This window comes from Amblyomma americanum, chromosome 9, assembly GCF_052857255.1.
Source record: "Amblyomma americanum isolate KBUSLIRL-KWMA chromosome 9, ASM5285725v1, whole genome shotgun sequence".
Classification (NCBI taxonomy): Eukaryota; Metazoa; Arthropoda; class Arachnida; order Ixodida; family Ixodidae; genus Amblyomma; species Amblyomma americanum.
This window is the reverse complement of record NC_135505.1, coordinates 121,903,731-121,919,449: the sequence shown is the minus strand read 5'-3', so window position 1 is coordinate 121,919,449 and position 15,719 is coordinate 121,903,731. Positions and strand designations below refer to the sequence as shown.

Genomic DNA, 15,719 nt, shown 5'->3' with positions numbered 1-15,719 from the left:
AGCGCCCTAACCACTGAGCCACCGCGGCGGGGAGGAAAAAAATGCAAATAATGAATCAGTGAATGAGGAAAGGAACGAGACAAAAAGAGAGAGAAATGGACAGAGGTTGGAAGGCAGGAGAGAAGGAAGAAGAAGGAATGAATAAAGGAAGAAAGGCATGAATGAAGGTATTAAGAAAGGAACGAAGAGGGAAAGAAAAAATTGAAAGAAGGCAGGAAGGAAGGAAGAATAGAGGGCTGGATGAAAAAATGGACACAAGAGAAGGGAACGTATGAGGTGAGAAGGAGTGCTGGGCGGATAAAAGGAACGATGGAAGAAGCTAAAGCAGAAAAAGCGGATAACATCTTGTTTACAGAGCCAGCGTTAAGCGGACCAAATTACTGGCCGATAACTGCAAACATTATTGTTGAACCTCACTTTGCCGCTGTTATCAGTAGAGGTCAGCCTGGAAGGAAATGTACTGAGGAAAGGTAGGAAGTCAAATCTTAGGAAATGAATTGAACAGTTGAAATTATTTATTTCACTTTTTTACAATACTGGCATCAAAATTAATACCCTACGTTAGTTCTTCAGCTCATCAAGCGAGTTGTAGCACTTTACAAGTGGAGGAGGGAAAGCAATTTAGTTTTAGCGGTTATATTCACTAGTTGTCACCATTCCGGAGTTCTTTTTTCTTTACAATACATAAAACATCGTAGTTCCAGATGGGATGGTTAGCGCTAACGATTCGACGGAATGACATAAGATAAATAAAAGCAAGGCGAAATTTTGAGGGGGATGGGTGCATTTGTAACATCGGCATTATAAGGATTTGTTTTGTCGAGTCTACTGGCTTGGCGTTATGTTGCAAGGGAAGTAAATGCGCATATTGTTCAAGACCCCACGATTAGGTGTGGTAGTTCAAGTAGCTACAAATGCTGAGTTACTAACTTTATTTAACTGGAAAATACTCCTATCGCTCATATTAGTTTTGGTATATGTTGGATGCTAGAAATAGTTTAAATTATCGGATATCTGTGTTAGACATCTCATTGACTCGTGCTCACCTGAGAACACTCCTGGTAAATTATGGGTCAAACTGCACTGAACATATGTACTTGGTTTGGTTTATGGATTTTAACGTCCCAAAGCAACTCAGGCTATGCGGGGCGCCGTAGTGAAGGGCTCCGGAAATTTTGACCACCTGTGGTTATTTAACGCACACTGACATCGCACAGTACAAGGGCCTCTAGAATTTAGCCTCCATCGAAATTGGACCACCGGGGCCGGGATCAAGCCGGCGTCTTTCGGGGTAGCAGCGGAGCGCCATAACCACTCAGCCACCGCGGCGGCCTGTATATATATGCTTGGGATAGCTAATGATCTTGATGTATCCGAAAATGTACGTGCGTCGCATGTAAGTAAAAATAAGCATCATAATGAAGAACGATACACGTGCTCCCGTACTTAATAAGAGCTACAACACACTAAATGTGGTAGGCGCTCATTTCTCTAAGCAGTGCGAAGCTTGTGCTGCCTGTTAGCTAATCATTAATCTGTCTCTACAAGCGCAACTACACTCAATGTCTGGGCAACTTTCGTGCTCTTTGTAAAGTTGAATTGATTTAATATAAAACATAAGCTTCCGTTGGTTCACTCCGGGCGCATGGCACGTTATACGGGGCGCGATGAGTACAAAGACGCACATTAGAATATGTGAGAGTGGCTCACTAAGGGCAAGGAAATGCGTATAAATCAGAAGTCATCCTTGCGACAACCAAAGAGATGGCTGAGGAGGAACCACTCCTGACAGACATTTCAATGTAGCGCTTCCTAGGCGCAAACAAAACGATGCTCACTGAACTCTTGTATCATCGGGCGCAAGCCCAGTGGAAGTGTTAGTGGAAGCTTCCTGCACCTGTTAGCAACAGTTCGCATGGCTACAGACCGAAGACAAAGATGGACGGTTAGGAAGCTGACGCTTGAGACCACCAGGAAACCATCGTCTTAGAAGACGAAATACGTTTGGCCGTCACAAAACGATAGGCTAATTGTTGTGTTAGGCAGCCTTGCTTAGAATATAAGCTTCGTAAAAAAAAACATAAGAAAAAGAAAGCTGGAATAAGAGCTGGGGCTGCGATTCAATCTTAAAGGAATTGGGGGGCGAGGGTGGGGGCAGGCACTGCTCGATACCTCCCAGAAGAAATTTTCCTCCACTGTCACCTTGGCTACTATCGTTCACCAGATCTGGCGTTCATTATAAGTAAGGAATGAAGTTGGGCTAGTTACTCCTTGGAATCAGTCATATTAAAACTGCGCGAAAAAGACATTCCAACTAGTTTTACTGCGTGAAATAAGGGAACTCTTAAGGGTCTTTAACACGACAGAAAAAGGAAGATACAAACACAAATGAACTGAGCTCGAGAAAGCGACACAAAAAATACAATATAGCAACAATGCCACGTGTGCATTAAGCCCGACCGATAGCCCGGGAGGTACCCACCTAAGAATTCGATCTCTTTCCTCGAATTCGCAATCAACTATAGTTGGAAGTCTGCGCTTTGTGTGTTCCTGTTCACGCCTCTTCTTGTTGCCCTGCTTTCTTCGTGCAGTGTTAATATGACTGGTTAATTATAAGCGCGGCAGTCATTTTTGCTCGCTGGAATGAGCCAGTGTTGAAGGTTGCTGAAGCTTGACGACGGAATCCTAGGATTCAAGACTGAAAACGGCTCGAAAAACGGGACAAGATAGAGAAGCAACACACACAGCACCGAACATACAACTGAGTGTATTTCATGCGAGAGCGCAAGAAATACAAGAAGTACACATAAAAAACTAAAAGAACACCATAATATAAGATTGATACTATTGCAGGTCAATATCTAAAAAGGCTATCTCTTTTCTCGATAAGCGAAGAGACGGCATGCTCAAGAACTTGTCACCTCTCGTGTGGATGACGAAAGCATCGTATAGTTCTCGTTTTTGTTTGCTTGCGTACATGCGCAACACTTTGCTTTTGTTGAACTGGGGAGTGCATTTGCAAGTTGTCCCATGCTTGGCGAGTGTTTTTATGTGTACTTCCTGTATTTATTGCGCTCTCGCATGAAATACACTCAGCTGTAAGTTCAGTGCTGTGTGTGTTGCTTCTCTATCTTGTCCCGTTTTTTCGTGCCGTTTTCAGTCTTGAATCATGAACCAACTGGCCCAGCAATCCTCCCTTTTGGAATCGTAGGAGTTAAACAACTCTAATCTGGATAAAAACTTACCATTGGACTGCCTAACCCGAACTGAATCATGTTCTATGGCACCCGGTCTATTCCGAAGTTAACTCACAGTATAATCGCTTCTCTTGGTCCGCAGCTTCAGCCTCCAAGAGGGACGGGAAAGACATTTGTATTTAAAGACGATAAGGACATAGTGGCTTTGCAAACGGAAGATGGCAGTGGGAATGGGAACCCTGTACAATTAAGACTTATCTGCGTCCTTCTCGAGTCAGTCTTCGAGTCTTACACACGTAGAGACGAATTGGATCGAACAAAACAACACGTTCGAGGGAGAGAGAGAGAGAGAAAATAGGGAAAAGGGGAAGAGAGATAGAGAGATAGAGTCGCCAACCCGGAAATGCTCGACCACAGATCAAAGAGCTCGTGGAGGGGAAACAATGCCATTCTAGGGAGTCTGGGAATAACGAAGTCATTTGGCGTTGTTTGACCAATCAATGAACGAGAAACTTTCCCGCTGCACTGTCCAAGGCCGAATGGCTTTACTTGACTTGACTTGGCTTATGCTGGCTTGTCTCCTCTTGACTTCGGCTGCCCGGTTATTTTTTGTTTTCGTGCCGTGTTCTTTAAGCCAGCGGTGTGGTGGTTGATGCCAGGGATAAGGAAAACAGATTGATTCACCGATCGATGGTGGTTCGATTGTTTGGCTGCAAGTAACTGCTATGTTGACCTTTATGATTAGTTCAGCAAGGATGAGTCTACCTTTTCCCGCAGGAGCTTTCGGAAAATAATGCGAAAGTAATGAACTCCCCACTTTGTGCAGGAAGATTCGGTGGAAGTGTTGCTTTGTGCCTTCGCGCTTCGTGATAAATATTGCGCGTAAAGACAAATTAGCTGAAAGTGTCGCGAAAGAAGGCATGACTGCCTTATTTAATTAAGGAATAAATGGCCATTTTAAATTTTTATCTTGAGATACAATGTTGCAGAGAAGGAACGACCCCAGCATGTGCTTATTTTTCGTCAACATCTGAAGGTAAAGCGCTCGTTGTTATCGTTGCCCTACCAAGGAAAAAAGGAAAGTAATGAGAAAAAATGAAAGCGTTGATTTTTCTCCCTAAAAATAAAAGAAGCAGTCTCAGAGCCTCAGATGTCATTACAATAGAGTAACAAACGCATGGTTAACAACAAAAACTGTACGTCGTCAACTGCCTTAGTCATAGTCAGGCTATTCGCAGCGCATGCTTTATCTATCTGGTCAGCAGAGGCTGCCCTACAATAGTTTCCGAAAAAATCGATACAGAATATTATTGGGAAAAAATTATTTATAACACTCACTAGCAGAGGCATAGCGGGAACTGCGCCCCTTTGCTGTGCTGTGTAGTCACTCTTGGTGCCTACAATTGCTACTTTTGCTTTAGGTTGACGTGGGGAAAGACGTAGGCCTTGCAAACAAGAGAACAATTTTGATGAACTTGTTTAAGAGCGCGTCAGTTTGGAGAGCGTACCCTTCAATCGAGGACGGTGTTTTTCGTGTTCGTGTTTGAGCCGCCTTAAAATGTGCTCCCGGTTTGGAGATTTCCGCTAAGCGGTTTCAATAGAGTTTATAAATACGAAAAAAGCGAAGCGGCGAAGTGAAATCGTTGATTATTTCACGTTCCACTGTTTGGAAATTTTATGCTCATTCTTCGAGGAGTGAACGCCCCGTTTAAACTGCCACACTTCTCACGAATGATTAAGGGTACCATGTCAGCCAGAGGCCTGTTCAAGCCGCACCACAGCGCTTTATAGTTTACGCTGTGAGTCAACGAGAATTATCTTCTTCCAACTAGCGTGCTCTCACCTGCAAAAGCTGCGCTGCTAGTTTTCAAGTAACTGTGATTGCTGATAGCGTAAAGGACCATCAGTTTGTTTTGTCTTGAGTTGAATGGTGGTTAAAAGCAGACATTTGCTCCGTTTCGCTCATTTTAAATACTAGTTGATTCTATTTTACGAATTGGCTCGAGTTATTCATTAGTGAACCCACTAGATTGAAGTTCGTCCCTTTGCTGTGCTCTGTAGTCACTCTTGGTGCCTACAATTGCTACCGTAGGCGCAGGTCGCCTTGCAAAGTCCACAGCCGCGAATATATTCGAATCACGAACAGCAGAGCAGTGCGACATATTCATATGACAACAGAGTAACCGCTGCGCTTGGACCGGCATGCATCTACAGGTGACGGGAAAAGAAATAGCAAACACAGTCTATATTTGGAACAGGCGTGACTCACCGATTGTCGACACCACCGTGCCGACGAAGTAGAAAGAGCCCACAAAGTCCCAGCGAGGTCTCTTGCTCGGAAGCATGTTCCGGGACGACGCCTTGCCGTGCTCCTGTAGAAGTTGCCGCACGTCTGCGGGATCCACCGTCCCATTGTACTTGAGCCAGAAGCCGCGCCACACTCCGTCGTAGCTCTCGCGAGCTTCCACCTCTCCCGGGCCCTCGACGGCCCTGAAGAGCACTGCACCGATGATCATGTAGATGAGCAGCACCACGGCCAGGAGCACGAATCGGGCGTTCTCCTCACGAAGTCGCAGAAGGCGTCGACAACAGCCGCCCTGGCGGCGGTGCGAAGGACGCTTCATGCAGCGCACCCACACTCCACCTTTACTGGTCGCCGGTCTTCTGCCGTTCCTGGTACGGACGGCGTCATCGGTGTGACGTCCCGGGCGCGTGTGCCGGGTTCGGGACACGTGACAGACGTTTCCATTTCGAAAACGCGGTGAGTCTTTGTGATCAGCGCCGCGATCAGAGCATAGACGAGTATATTCTACGACGCTTCACTCCTGGTCACTCCAGAGGGTTTCACGTAGCTTGCACGGAACTTACGACGCGCGTGGTGATAGAAAAAGAGCAGATACCATTGTTTGCTGAGGGCAAAAGTCCATTTCCCGCTGCTTTCATGTCCAAGACATAACTACCACTCTTTCTGCGGTCAGCGCAGGGAACACGTGAGTGTTCTGAGTCGCTCAGTTTCGAGCTGTAGCTGGTAGCTACGAACAGCATAATCGGAAAACCTTCGCGCTACACCGTATGGAATTCAAGACGAGCACAATACCTGGCAAGCGCTTTGCTGACATTTTCGTACTATGTACCAAAATATGCCTGCTGATCAAACTCTCCAAAGCACGGCCAGGAAAGAATGCCTTCATTAAGGTGCCCCCGGGACTGCCTGGAATTGTTATTTGACATTGCCATATTGTCTTTCATCTGCAGGAGACTATTTTATTCGAAGTTCTTGAGCGGAACCTTTTTCACCAGATTTCTTCTATATGGACGGTGTCAGATGGGAAGGAAGCTGAGGACGGTGGCCATGTGTGTCTTAGAAATGTGAGGGCGTGAACATTACGCCTTCCTTACATTTTGCTCCTGGTCAAACTTTGTTTGACCCGGAATGTCTTGACTCAGCAAATTTCCTCTGAAGTCGTCCAAACGTTTGTGTTATTTGGCGGCGGGAATTTCAGAGTGCAGGCCTTGACTGGCGAACTTATACATAAAGTGCATAACGCGAGTTTAATTTTCATATGTGCTGACCAGCTTTTCGACAAAACAGTGGCATGTCTGTTATCGAAGGCTCCACCCTACCCATGGAGATGTTCGCATTTGACTTAGAAAGAGACGGTACCATATCATTCTAGTAAGGACTTCATCAGAACTGGAGATTATTATATAATATGCTCTTCGGTTGCTATGTTTTAGTTTTAGAAAACTGCACGTGGGCGAGTGATGTCGCAATGGGGAGACGAACTTTGAAGAAAATTCTTTAAGCTTCAGGAAAACACTTTCTTTTAGCACTTTAGAAGGATATTGCGACCTTTAACAAGCCGATTTATCACGCAACTTTGAATAAGAAGCAAATGAAATGTCCCAGACCAGCAGAGAGGCGCTTCGAGCAACGCGCGCTGACTTTCTTCCCCTTGTTACACAGTGTGCCATTAATGAGGCGACATTTCTGTTGCGGTTATATTATCCGTTAAGACATTTTTTTGAGGTTCCTAGGCTTATTATAGCGACTTCTACACTACATTTTCGCGCCCAGTAACTTTTTTTTTTCAGCCAATGAAGGTAAACGCTTCAACAATAAAAAGAAATACAACTTTGTAATGTTATTTTACACGAAAATAGTTTCGGTTAAGGGCATCACTATGCCGTTTTCAGTTGTGTCAGTCCGTAATGCCTGTTTCCAACCCTTGCGCAGCCTAATTACGAAATACAATTTCTTGCGGGGCGCTGTATTTCACTGGCCCGTCATGGGTTATGAACATAAATCGTTGATTACCCTTAATGAAAGTCTTAAAATACAGATAAAATAGGACGGCGCCTGATATTTTTCATTTCACTATAATATGGCCCCTACTAATAATTTTGAATGTGCAGAATAGGGTAATTTCGTCAGTAGATGTCACAGATGTGTACTATAAGGTCATGACAACTCTCTCCACTGAATTTCAACATTTTTTTCCTGCGTTCGGTATAACCAGGTCACTGGCATATCACTGCATGTGCATTTTGCATTCGTTTCTATACTCAAGATGGCTGAGTCACTAACTCTAGTCTCTTTAAGTCGTCAGTTTCTAGGCACTGTATTCGCAAAGGGACAGTAATTATACATAGAATGTACAACGTACGCTAGGGCTTTGACATAATTTTCAGTGCACACATGCTGCACGTCTTTCGTAGCCTTCTACAACATAAGAACATCGCAAAGACCCTAACTACCACATCATATTTCCACAAATATCATACCTTTTTTAGGAGAATGTACGCGTATAGTAAATTTTCTCGCGAGGAGGAAATAATTTACTTTCTTTAGAGCGCAATTATTTGGAGATTGTAAAAGTCAAAAGGAAATAAAGGTTTCTATAAATCTTAATAAATGGACAACTCGCTTGCTTCAGCAGATGCGTTCGATAAATTCCTGTGCTCCGTAGTACGACCAGCTGTACAGGCAACAACCCTAGCAGCACGTCCCACAGGCACTGCAAGAACACTTTCCGGAGAAGATTATCCTTTAGAGGCTGCGACCTTTCAAGGCTGTGAAAACATCACCAACACGCACACGCACAAGCACACACGCACACCACTGATAGTCGAGTAGTCGCAACAACAATACACTACCACGGAGGCCACCTCACACGCCGATGCAGATTACCACCACGCGGTACAAAAAAACAAACCGGACCGGCGAACTTGACACGAGCGCACTTCCCATTGCAGGTGCTGGATATCAGCTGGTTGGACGCGCCGGCTCTCTAACACTGAGCGGAGGCCCGGTGCGCTATCGGTCCTTATTTTAGTTCGCTTACTGTGTATATTTTCGAGGCGCCGGTGCGCGAACGCCGCGCGCCTGACGAACGTGCTGCCATCTCTCGGTGCTGCGTTCAGACAGAGCTTTGCCAGGCGCGCTTCGCCGCCACCGCGTCTAGGACGGTAGGTCTCGGCCGTGAGTTCGGAGATTCAGAGTCTGCTCTCGATCTTTCCTTCTTTCCTAATCTACAGATGTAGCGCCATCTGCCGCGCCTATGTCAAAGCAGTGATCGTCGCCAGATTCATGGATTCAGCCCCCTTTTCTATCTTTCACTATCGCTGTTAAGTATTCTGAACAGAAACTGAAACCTGAATACTTCTACCTAAACAAGTACCTAAACCGCTACCTTGGTTCCTACCTGTGCCATCTAAAGACTCCTACGTCTCTGGTTTGTATTTCCCTTTTCCATTAGTTCCCGAGCCTACGCTGCAGAAACGCTGCGCTTGATAACGGGGAAGAGGTAGTGATCATGTGGGTGTAAATTCCTTGCGTGTTAAGATTACTTCACTATGCGGGCTCATTTAATCCAACTAGCCTGACTAGCCCAGTTTAAACTTGTTCCAGTCCAATCCCCCAGTTCCCAGCATAGTTCCAGTCGGTTCCAACTAGTCCAGTTTTCCGTCCTAATTGATCCCATTTTATCCCGCCTCAAATGACTATCTGTCTAGATTTTCTCCGGCAGTCTTGTAGTCACCTGTTTCACTTTTTGTAAAGTGGAGCATCCGCTCGCCATTTTAAATAAGGGAGTTTATTTGCGGTGGCCTCAAGCACTCCGGCCAAGAGCACCTTAGCTGAAGGACCGCACACTGAATTAGAATTCCATTGTACGCTTATATTCTATAGGCTACAGATAAACCTTGGTAGCATCAATTTTGAATCGAAGCAGTGGCCAGTGCCACCTTTCCCTGTAAATTACTGTGCCTGTTTCATTTATGTCGTACTTTTTTATTTTATTTATATTTAATTACACAGTTCCTTTCCAATCTAATCTACTTTCTATCTTTACTGTTTTTATGTTCACCATGCACATTGAGTCGGCACTGCCATTTGTCGGCTGCACGTCATACATTTAAAGTTCATAAAATTCAGAAGCCGGTTTGTCTCGCATAATTTATAGAAAAATGCAGGCCATCTTCTAACGTTGATCCTTGGTGCTGTTCGTGATATTAGGAGGTGTTCGTTCCGCTGCTCAAGCTGGAAGCTGTTTCGTAGCCAACAATCCCGGATAAAAGCATTTTTGAACGAGAATGAGTTTATGAACACAATTGTTTTATACATTGAAATATTTAAATATAGCAAACAATACATCCGCAGCTGTCCCGGCGGCCGGCTTGCATTTTTTTTTGCTATGAACGTTTTTGTTATGTTAAAAGAGTTCCCTCATTGTTTTCTATGGCAGTCTTCAGCGAACAGCAACAGAAACGCTGGGCGACACAGCCCAGAAATTCTTTACAAGCACGTTTTTTGATAGGAAGTTATTTATGAACGTAAATTTTTCATATATCGTAAGATTTCACAACCTTGGGAGGCTTGCATTTTTTTGCTATTAACATTTTTGCTACCGTCAAAAACTTTCCTGTTTCCGAGCGACGGAAAAACTTTAGAAGAAAGATTTTCCTACACTTCGTAAGGATGAATCATTACCGTAAATATCTCTATAACAGTACCTGACAGTTTTCGTATATTCAAAATTTCTATCAATGAACGTTTGACATGTGGAGTGGCGATTCACTCGCCGGCCTGGCCCCGGCAGTAAATCTTGAATGAAGAAAGGTCGGGTTATTTTAACGGGATATATTTGTCTGGAAAACGTCGGGTTTTACAATTATCCTGAAGGTTGTTTGAAAACAAGGTGAGGCTAGCCTGTGATCCACGTCGCACGGTATCGGAGGTAGCGGGGGTTCTTTCAGCAGCTAGTCAGAAGGTTAATGGCTGTAGTAGCATAACACTGAAATGCAGTGCGTGTGTAAGAAGTACAGAACGAGTCAAATAAAATTCCATCGTGCTGTGCAGACGGCCGCTTCTATAGTGCTATCCGCGAAATGAGAACAAATAATCTGCGTTATTCCGCAGTATACACCAAATAACACTTTAAAATGCACCTTGCGTTATATTCAGAGCCACGCTATCAATAAAGCGTTGAATTTATTTTATTTCTTCCCGGAGTGGTTCAAGGTAGCAAAAGCGACCTATTCCTCTTTTGACGGATGCAGTGAATTCACTTCTACGTTTATTAATTTGTTTATTGGGCCTGTTAGCAACAGCAACGTAAGTCAACGGGCTGGAAAGACTAACACAGAAATAAGATGAGCAAGTGTTCATGACTACTACAATGAGCAGCGTTGCAAACTGAAACAAACAACTAAAATTTCTGCAAAGTAATCGCATCTCATCTTTATTGCGCAAATAGAGCTAAAAGCAGTACGCTCCAAGTCAGTTAAACAAACAACGCTGTTATGAAAAATTTTGTGCTGAGATAAAACAGAACACGAATGGCAGTCATTGAAATTAATGCGATGATATCAGTATACGCAAAAGGCAGTTTACAATAATATTTTTAAATAAGAAAACATTGAAAGTTCGAACTCGTCCAGGCGAATTTCACGCTCTCTCTATTTTTTTTCTCACTACCTGCAAATCTACGCCATCTAAGAGAAGCCAGAAAAGAGCCCCGAGCAATGATCCGCAAGCCGATAAACACCGCACAGAACTACTCCAGTTTACGAACCAGAAGAACAGCATCAAATAGCCGGTCATCTTAGACGTCAAGACATCTCTACGTAGAGACTATCGGGATAATTTCAAGCATACCGAAGGCAGAACTTTAAGCGAATGCATCTACGGTTGTCGCGAACTTACAGAACAGAAAAATGTGACTAGTTATCGTTTCATTCTTTGTGAAAACCCGCACTCCCCGAAAGCAAAACTCCGCACCTCAAGAAACAGGCGTTATTGTTTTTCTGCTAGTTTGTTCACATGATGATCATGATAGTCGATTTTTGTGGCGTAAGGGCATCTGTGGCCAGAGAGCACCATTGAACAAGGTATTTTCATTTGCTCAAGGTGGGGGTCAAAGGCCCATTTCCCAAGCATTTCACCCGAATAAACCGAGCGCCAGGCCGGGGGAAGCTTGTACCCATTGTATCACTGGTGGGTACCTGACGGCACTGGGGATCGAGCCCCGCACCTACCGCATGCGAGGCGGATGCTCAAGCACTAGGCCACCGCTGCTGTAATTTGTTCACATATTTGTGTTTTCTTCTGCTTCGTAGAAAATCTTCCAGTTAACCTCTACGCTCAAAGGAAACGTTATTTTCTCTCCCGTTAGAATGTTGACCCTGCTGAGACCCCTTAATGACGACGCCGGGCTCAGTTGTGTGTCCTGAGCCTCTTCTCAATTTCTGCTCCGAGCGCTTCCCTCGCCTTTGAACAAGATAACTTTGCGTGGCTTAGTCGATCATTGCTTATTTTGAATTAATTAAACTCAACTGTACGAGCTTACATACTTCTTTGACCTCACAGCCAGAGGAATCACACAGGAAAGCGTTTCCAGCGGTAGAGACAGATGCGGAAAAATTACAAAACGAAAGTAAACGCGATATTTTATGGTTAGCTTGTAAAGAGAAAAGCTGAAAGCCACTTTTTATGATCGATATACTGTGTTTTTTTATTTAAAAGTGGGAACGAGTGGTATTATTTAAACATTTTCTAAAGAATACATTAGACGGTCGTTAGGAGGGTCCTATACTGATGGTGCTTACTTTATATTTGGGCGAAGCAGCAAAGAGCCGCAATTTAAGAGAGAATGATGCGCTCGGAATCTTAAAGCTGAGATAAACTAGCATGCGATTAGCACCAGGAGCACATCGTCAGGTGGCGCCTGCGAGCAGTGTGGCAGGGTTCGGTACTGAGAAGCACGTCAGCGAGTTTTGTCCTTGCTTGTACTTATAGGAACTAACAGATTCTAAAACAGCCTTATTTGTCGAGTAAGTCCAGGGGCTGGAATCTGCACGAGATATACGCTAGACTTTGCACGGATTAGTTTTCAGCTACAACAACCATGAATTCCACCGATTATCTACGTAAGTTAGGTTACTGTGCAGAATAATGGCGTCATTATTGTTTAAGGGCCAGTCTGCTGCCAGAGATGAGTGCCAAAATGGTTGCATATTCTTATAGATCTTTAAGCATGATGATAATAAAGAATGCGAAACTCGTGGTTTTGACAGGCGTGCTTTTGACAGAATAGCTAACTGTATTGTTCAAGACATGTTGAAGTTTACAACTATTTCATTTGCCCTCCATTAACAATGTCATGAACATAAAAGACCCAATAGCGAACTTCTTAATGTTAATAAGAACAGAAAGTTGGGCTAGTTGGTATGGATTCATACTTGACAGCGCAAAAAAAAAAAAACGAGGACAAAAGCGAACGAGGAGACACAACACAAGCGCAGGTTCCAGGTTGCAAATTACACGTGTTCCGCTTTTAGATCGTAGTTCATGTTATCAGCGCGTAATCAAGCAAATCGTGATATAGTACATTACATAATATGCTGAGCAAAATACAACAAACAGATATGAAAAAAGATGTAAAGCATGAAAAAAAACGAAAGTACAAGAACTGCATCAAAATAACTCTTAACGGCTGCAACAAAGCAAACAGGATATTAAAAGATGTGACTGAAGGTATGTTAAGCAATGGCTTCACTAAAATGTGTGGTAACTGGTGATGGAACGTATCTGGATGAGACAGAGAAGCGATGTTTTCTGGTAAATAATTCCATGATCTGATTGCTCGAGGAAGTGCTTATGAATTAAAAGCTGTGTCACCGTGTATCCTTGTGAAGCTTAGGTGATTGCGCGATCTTTTAGACGTGCGAGATGGAACATCAAGGTGAAGTGAACATGATCTATCGAGGTGAACGTACTTGTGGAATAGTGTTAAGAGAGGAATGTCCCGGCGTGTGGCTAAAGACTGCATTGAAAGGTCAGTTTTTTCTTAGTGATGCTAAGGTGGTAGTTATAGTTTCTTTAAACTATAACTCACTCTTGGCAAAGGGGCATATTGCAACGTCAAAGCATAGTAATTTGGTGCAGTGTGCAATGGGAGGAGGCTTCTAAACGGGGCATCTATGATCTTGAGGTTAGCAAGTAGAGGAGATCGAAAAGTCGGTTAAAATCTTAATAAACGGCTTGAATTTCGCATGTTTTAAACAGGGAATTTGCTTCCTTTGCCAAACGTGAGTATTCTGTAACTTAAGCGATCGAAATCTAGCCCAGGACTTGGGCAGAACACCGTGCCCCTAAAAGGGTGAGCCAGGACAGCTTATTCTCTTTTTACTCCTATTTAGGTTAATCCTTACTTATCTAGAGGAACGCCGAATTAAGCCTGTAAACAGCGCGGAGTGACAGGAGACGCGAAATAGCTTGAAATAAGTGTTTAGGGCAAGTGGTAAAAAGATAATGTAAGGACAGAACGCTGAAGGCACAGTACGATCGATAAGACGCAGGCACGCATGAAAACAAAAAAATACAAAACAAGACAAGAAAGATAGAGTGCACAAACCGTGAAACTAGAAGCACCGCGTACTCTCAGAAAAATGGTAGCAGTGCCGAGCTCTACCGCTCCTAGCTTGCTGCATTTTTCTGGCAGAGCGACTGGGGTGGTATATTGGCATCACACACCTCCGCATCAACGTCCTTAAACGCGCTTTCCCCTGAGGGCTAATGGACAGTCAGGCGTGCCTGATTTGTGGGAGCCACTTCGTGGATCATAATTCAATAACGGCATAAGCGAAGACGTGACACCGCGGGGCAGATATATGTGCATATATATTTTTTCTTCCCGCATGAATATTCAGTGTACCGGTTTCCTTCAGCCCTCCGCGCACGTGCGCGACAAGGCGTGAAGTGGTTTCATGCACGGGAGTAAATGAGAGCCTTACTCGTTGAAGCACTCAGAAATGCACTTAAATAGGTTCAGTTTGGAAAGGTGACGGTTGAAAGACCTTTGATTTGAACGCTGTCATTTCCGGGAAACAGAGAATAAGAGAAAAAAAGATTCCTCTTCGGGGAATGAAGTAGGGTTTAGGAAATAAATATAGCAGGTGGACGCAGAGAGCCACTTGGGGCTGAACAGATTAGGAAGCTTGCGGGGATAGGGTTAATCAGATATGAACACTACAGCCGTTTGCCTTGTAGTGGTTGCAGCTGGGGTTGACGATGAAGATGATTTTGAGGATACATTCTTTATTCGAACTCCTACAACGGCGCGGTTGACGCGTCTCGCGTGCCCGTGTCCAAAGTGGCTCGATAAAATTACATGGTATAATTTTAGAGCGGAAGTAGTATAAATCTTGCTTTTTAAGTACAAATTTGTTACTACATGGCAGGGGCGAAAACCTTCGTGCAACGGCGTAAGTGCTGTGATTAAGGATACACAATAGGCTTTACAATGCAGACACACGTGTGCGGTACGACACGGAAAACACCGCTTCACTGGCAAATAAAATAGCGATTTCGGTCAACATCTCAGTTAATTTTGTTTTTTTTTTGTAATCCTTGTGGCTTCATCTCTCTCTTAATGAAAAATTACAGCGAAATATCTAGTTCAAAAGCAGAAAGTGTCATTTTATGGGTGGTCGCAGAACATTTTCAGCGAATCGCACTTTTGGTGGTACCGGCACATCGCGGATTGCGCGTGTTCCAGACGACGGAGCACAACCATCTAGTGTGTCGAAGAGAAGAGCTCAAAAGATCAGAGCTTCCGTCCATTCCATTGCCTCATTTCTCTGAAAGAAGTGCAAAAGCATACGAGGCTTTAAACGAGGTAAACGAGGGGACAAACTGGAAGGTTGATTTTGTTTGCTTTTAGTGTTTCTGAGACTGCTCTCACTCATCCCTTTAGCATTTCGTAGAACCATTCAGTGTTTTGTTCATTAAAAATGAGATGCTGTGGAGTTCGATGATATTGTCTATTTTCTATGTGCACTTGGTACATTTTTTGAAAGGCGTTGCTGAAAGAAAGTTTTCATGTAGGTATTCATCCTGCAGTTTAACATTTATTTCAATGAGTACATGGTGTCCAAAAAAAGAACCGATATTATATTCAACAGAACAGAGCTCTGTAAACTTGCTTACATAAAAAAAATTGCGCACTTTTTTAAAATCTT

The 15,719-nt window shown here is 43.8% G+C and overlaps 1 protein-coding gene across 1 annotated transcript in view; it reads right to left on the bottom strand.

The window, feature by feature from the left end:
- Positions 1-6,083, bottom strand: part of LOC144105437 (potassium channel, subfamily K, member 13-like) — a 180,917-nt gene extending 174,834 nt beyond the window's left edge. Inside the window, exon 1 of the mRNA XM_077638555.1 lies at positions 5,467-6,083. Within this exon, the coding sequence (XP_077494681.1) occupies positions 5,467-5,821 (355 nt within the window). The 5' untranslated portion in view covers positions 5,822-6,083. The remainder of the gene's footprint in view (positions 1-5,466) is intronic.
- Positions 6,084-15,719: the final 9,636 nt, after the last annotated feature.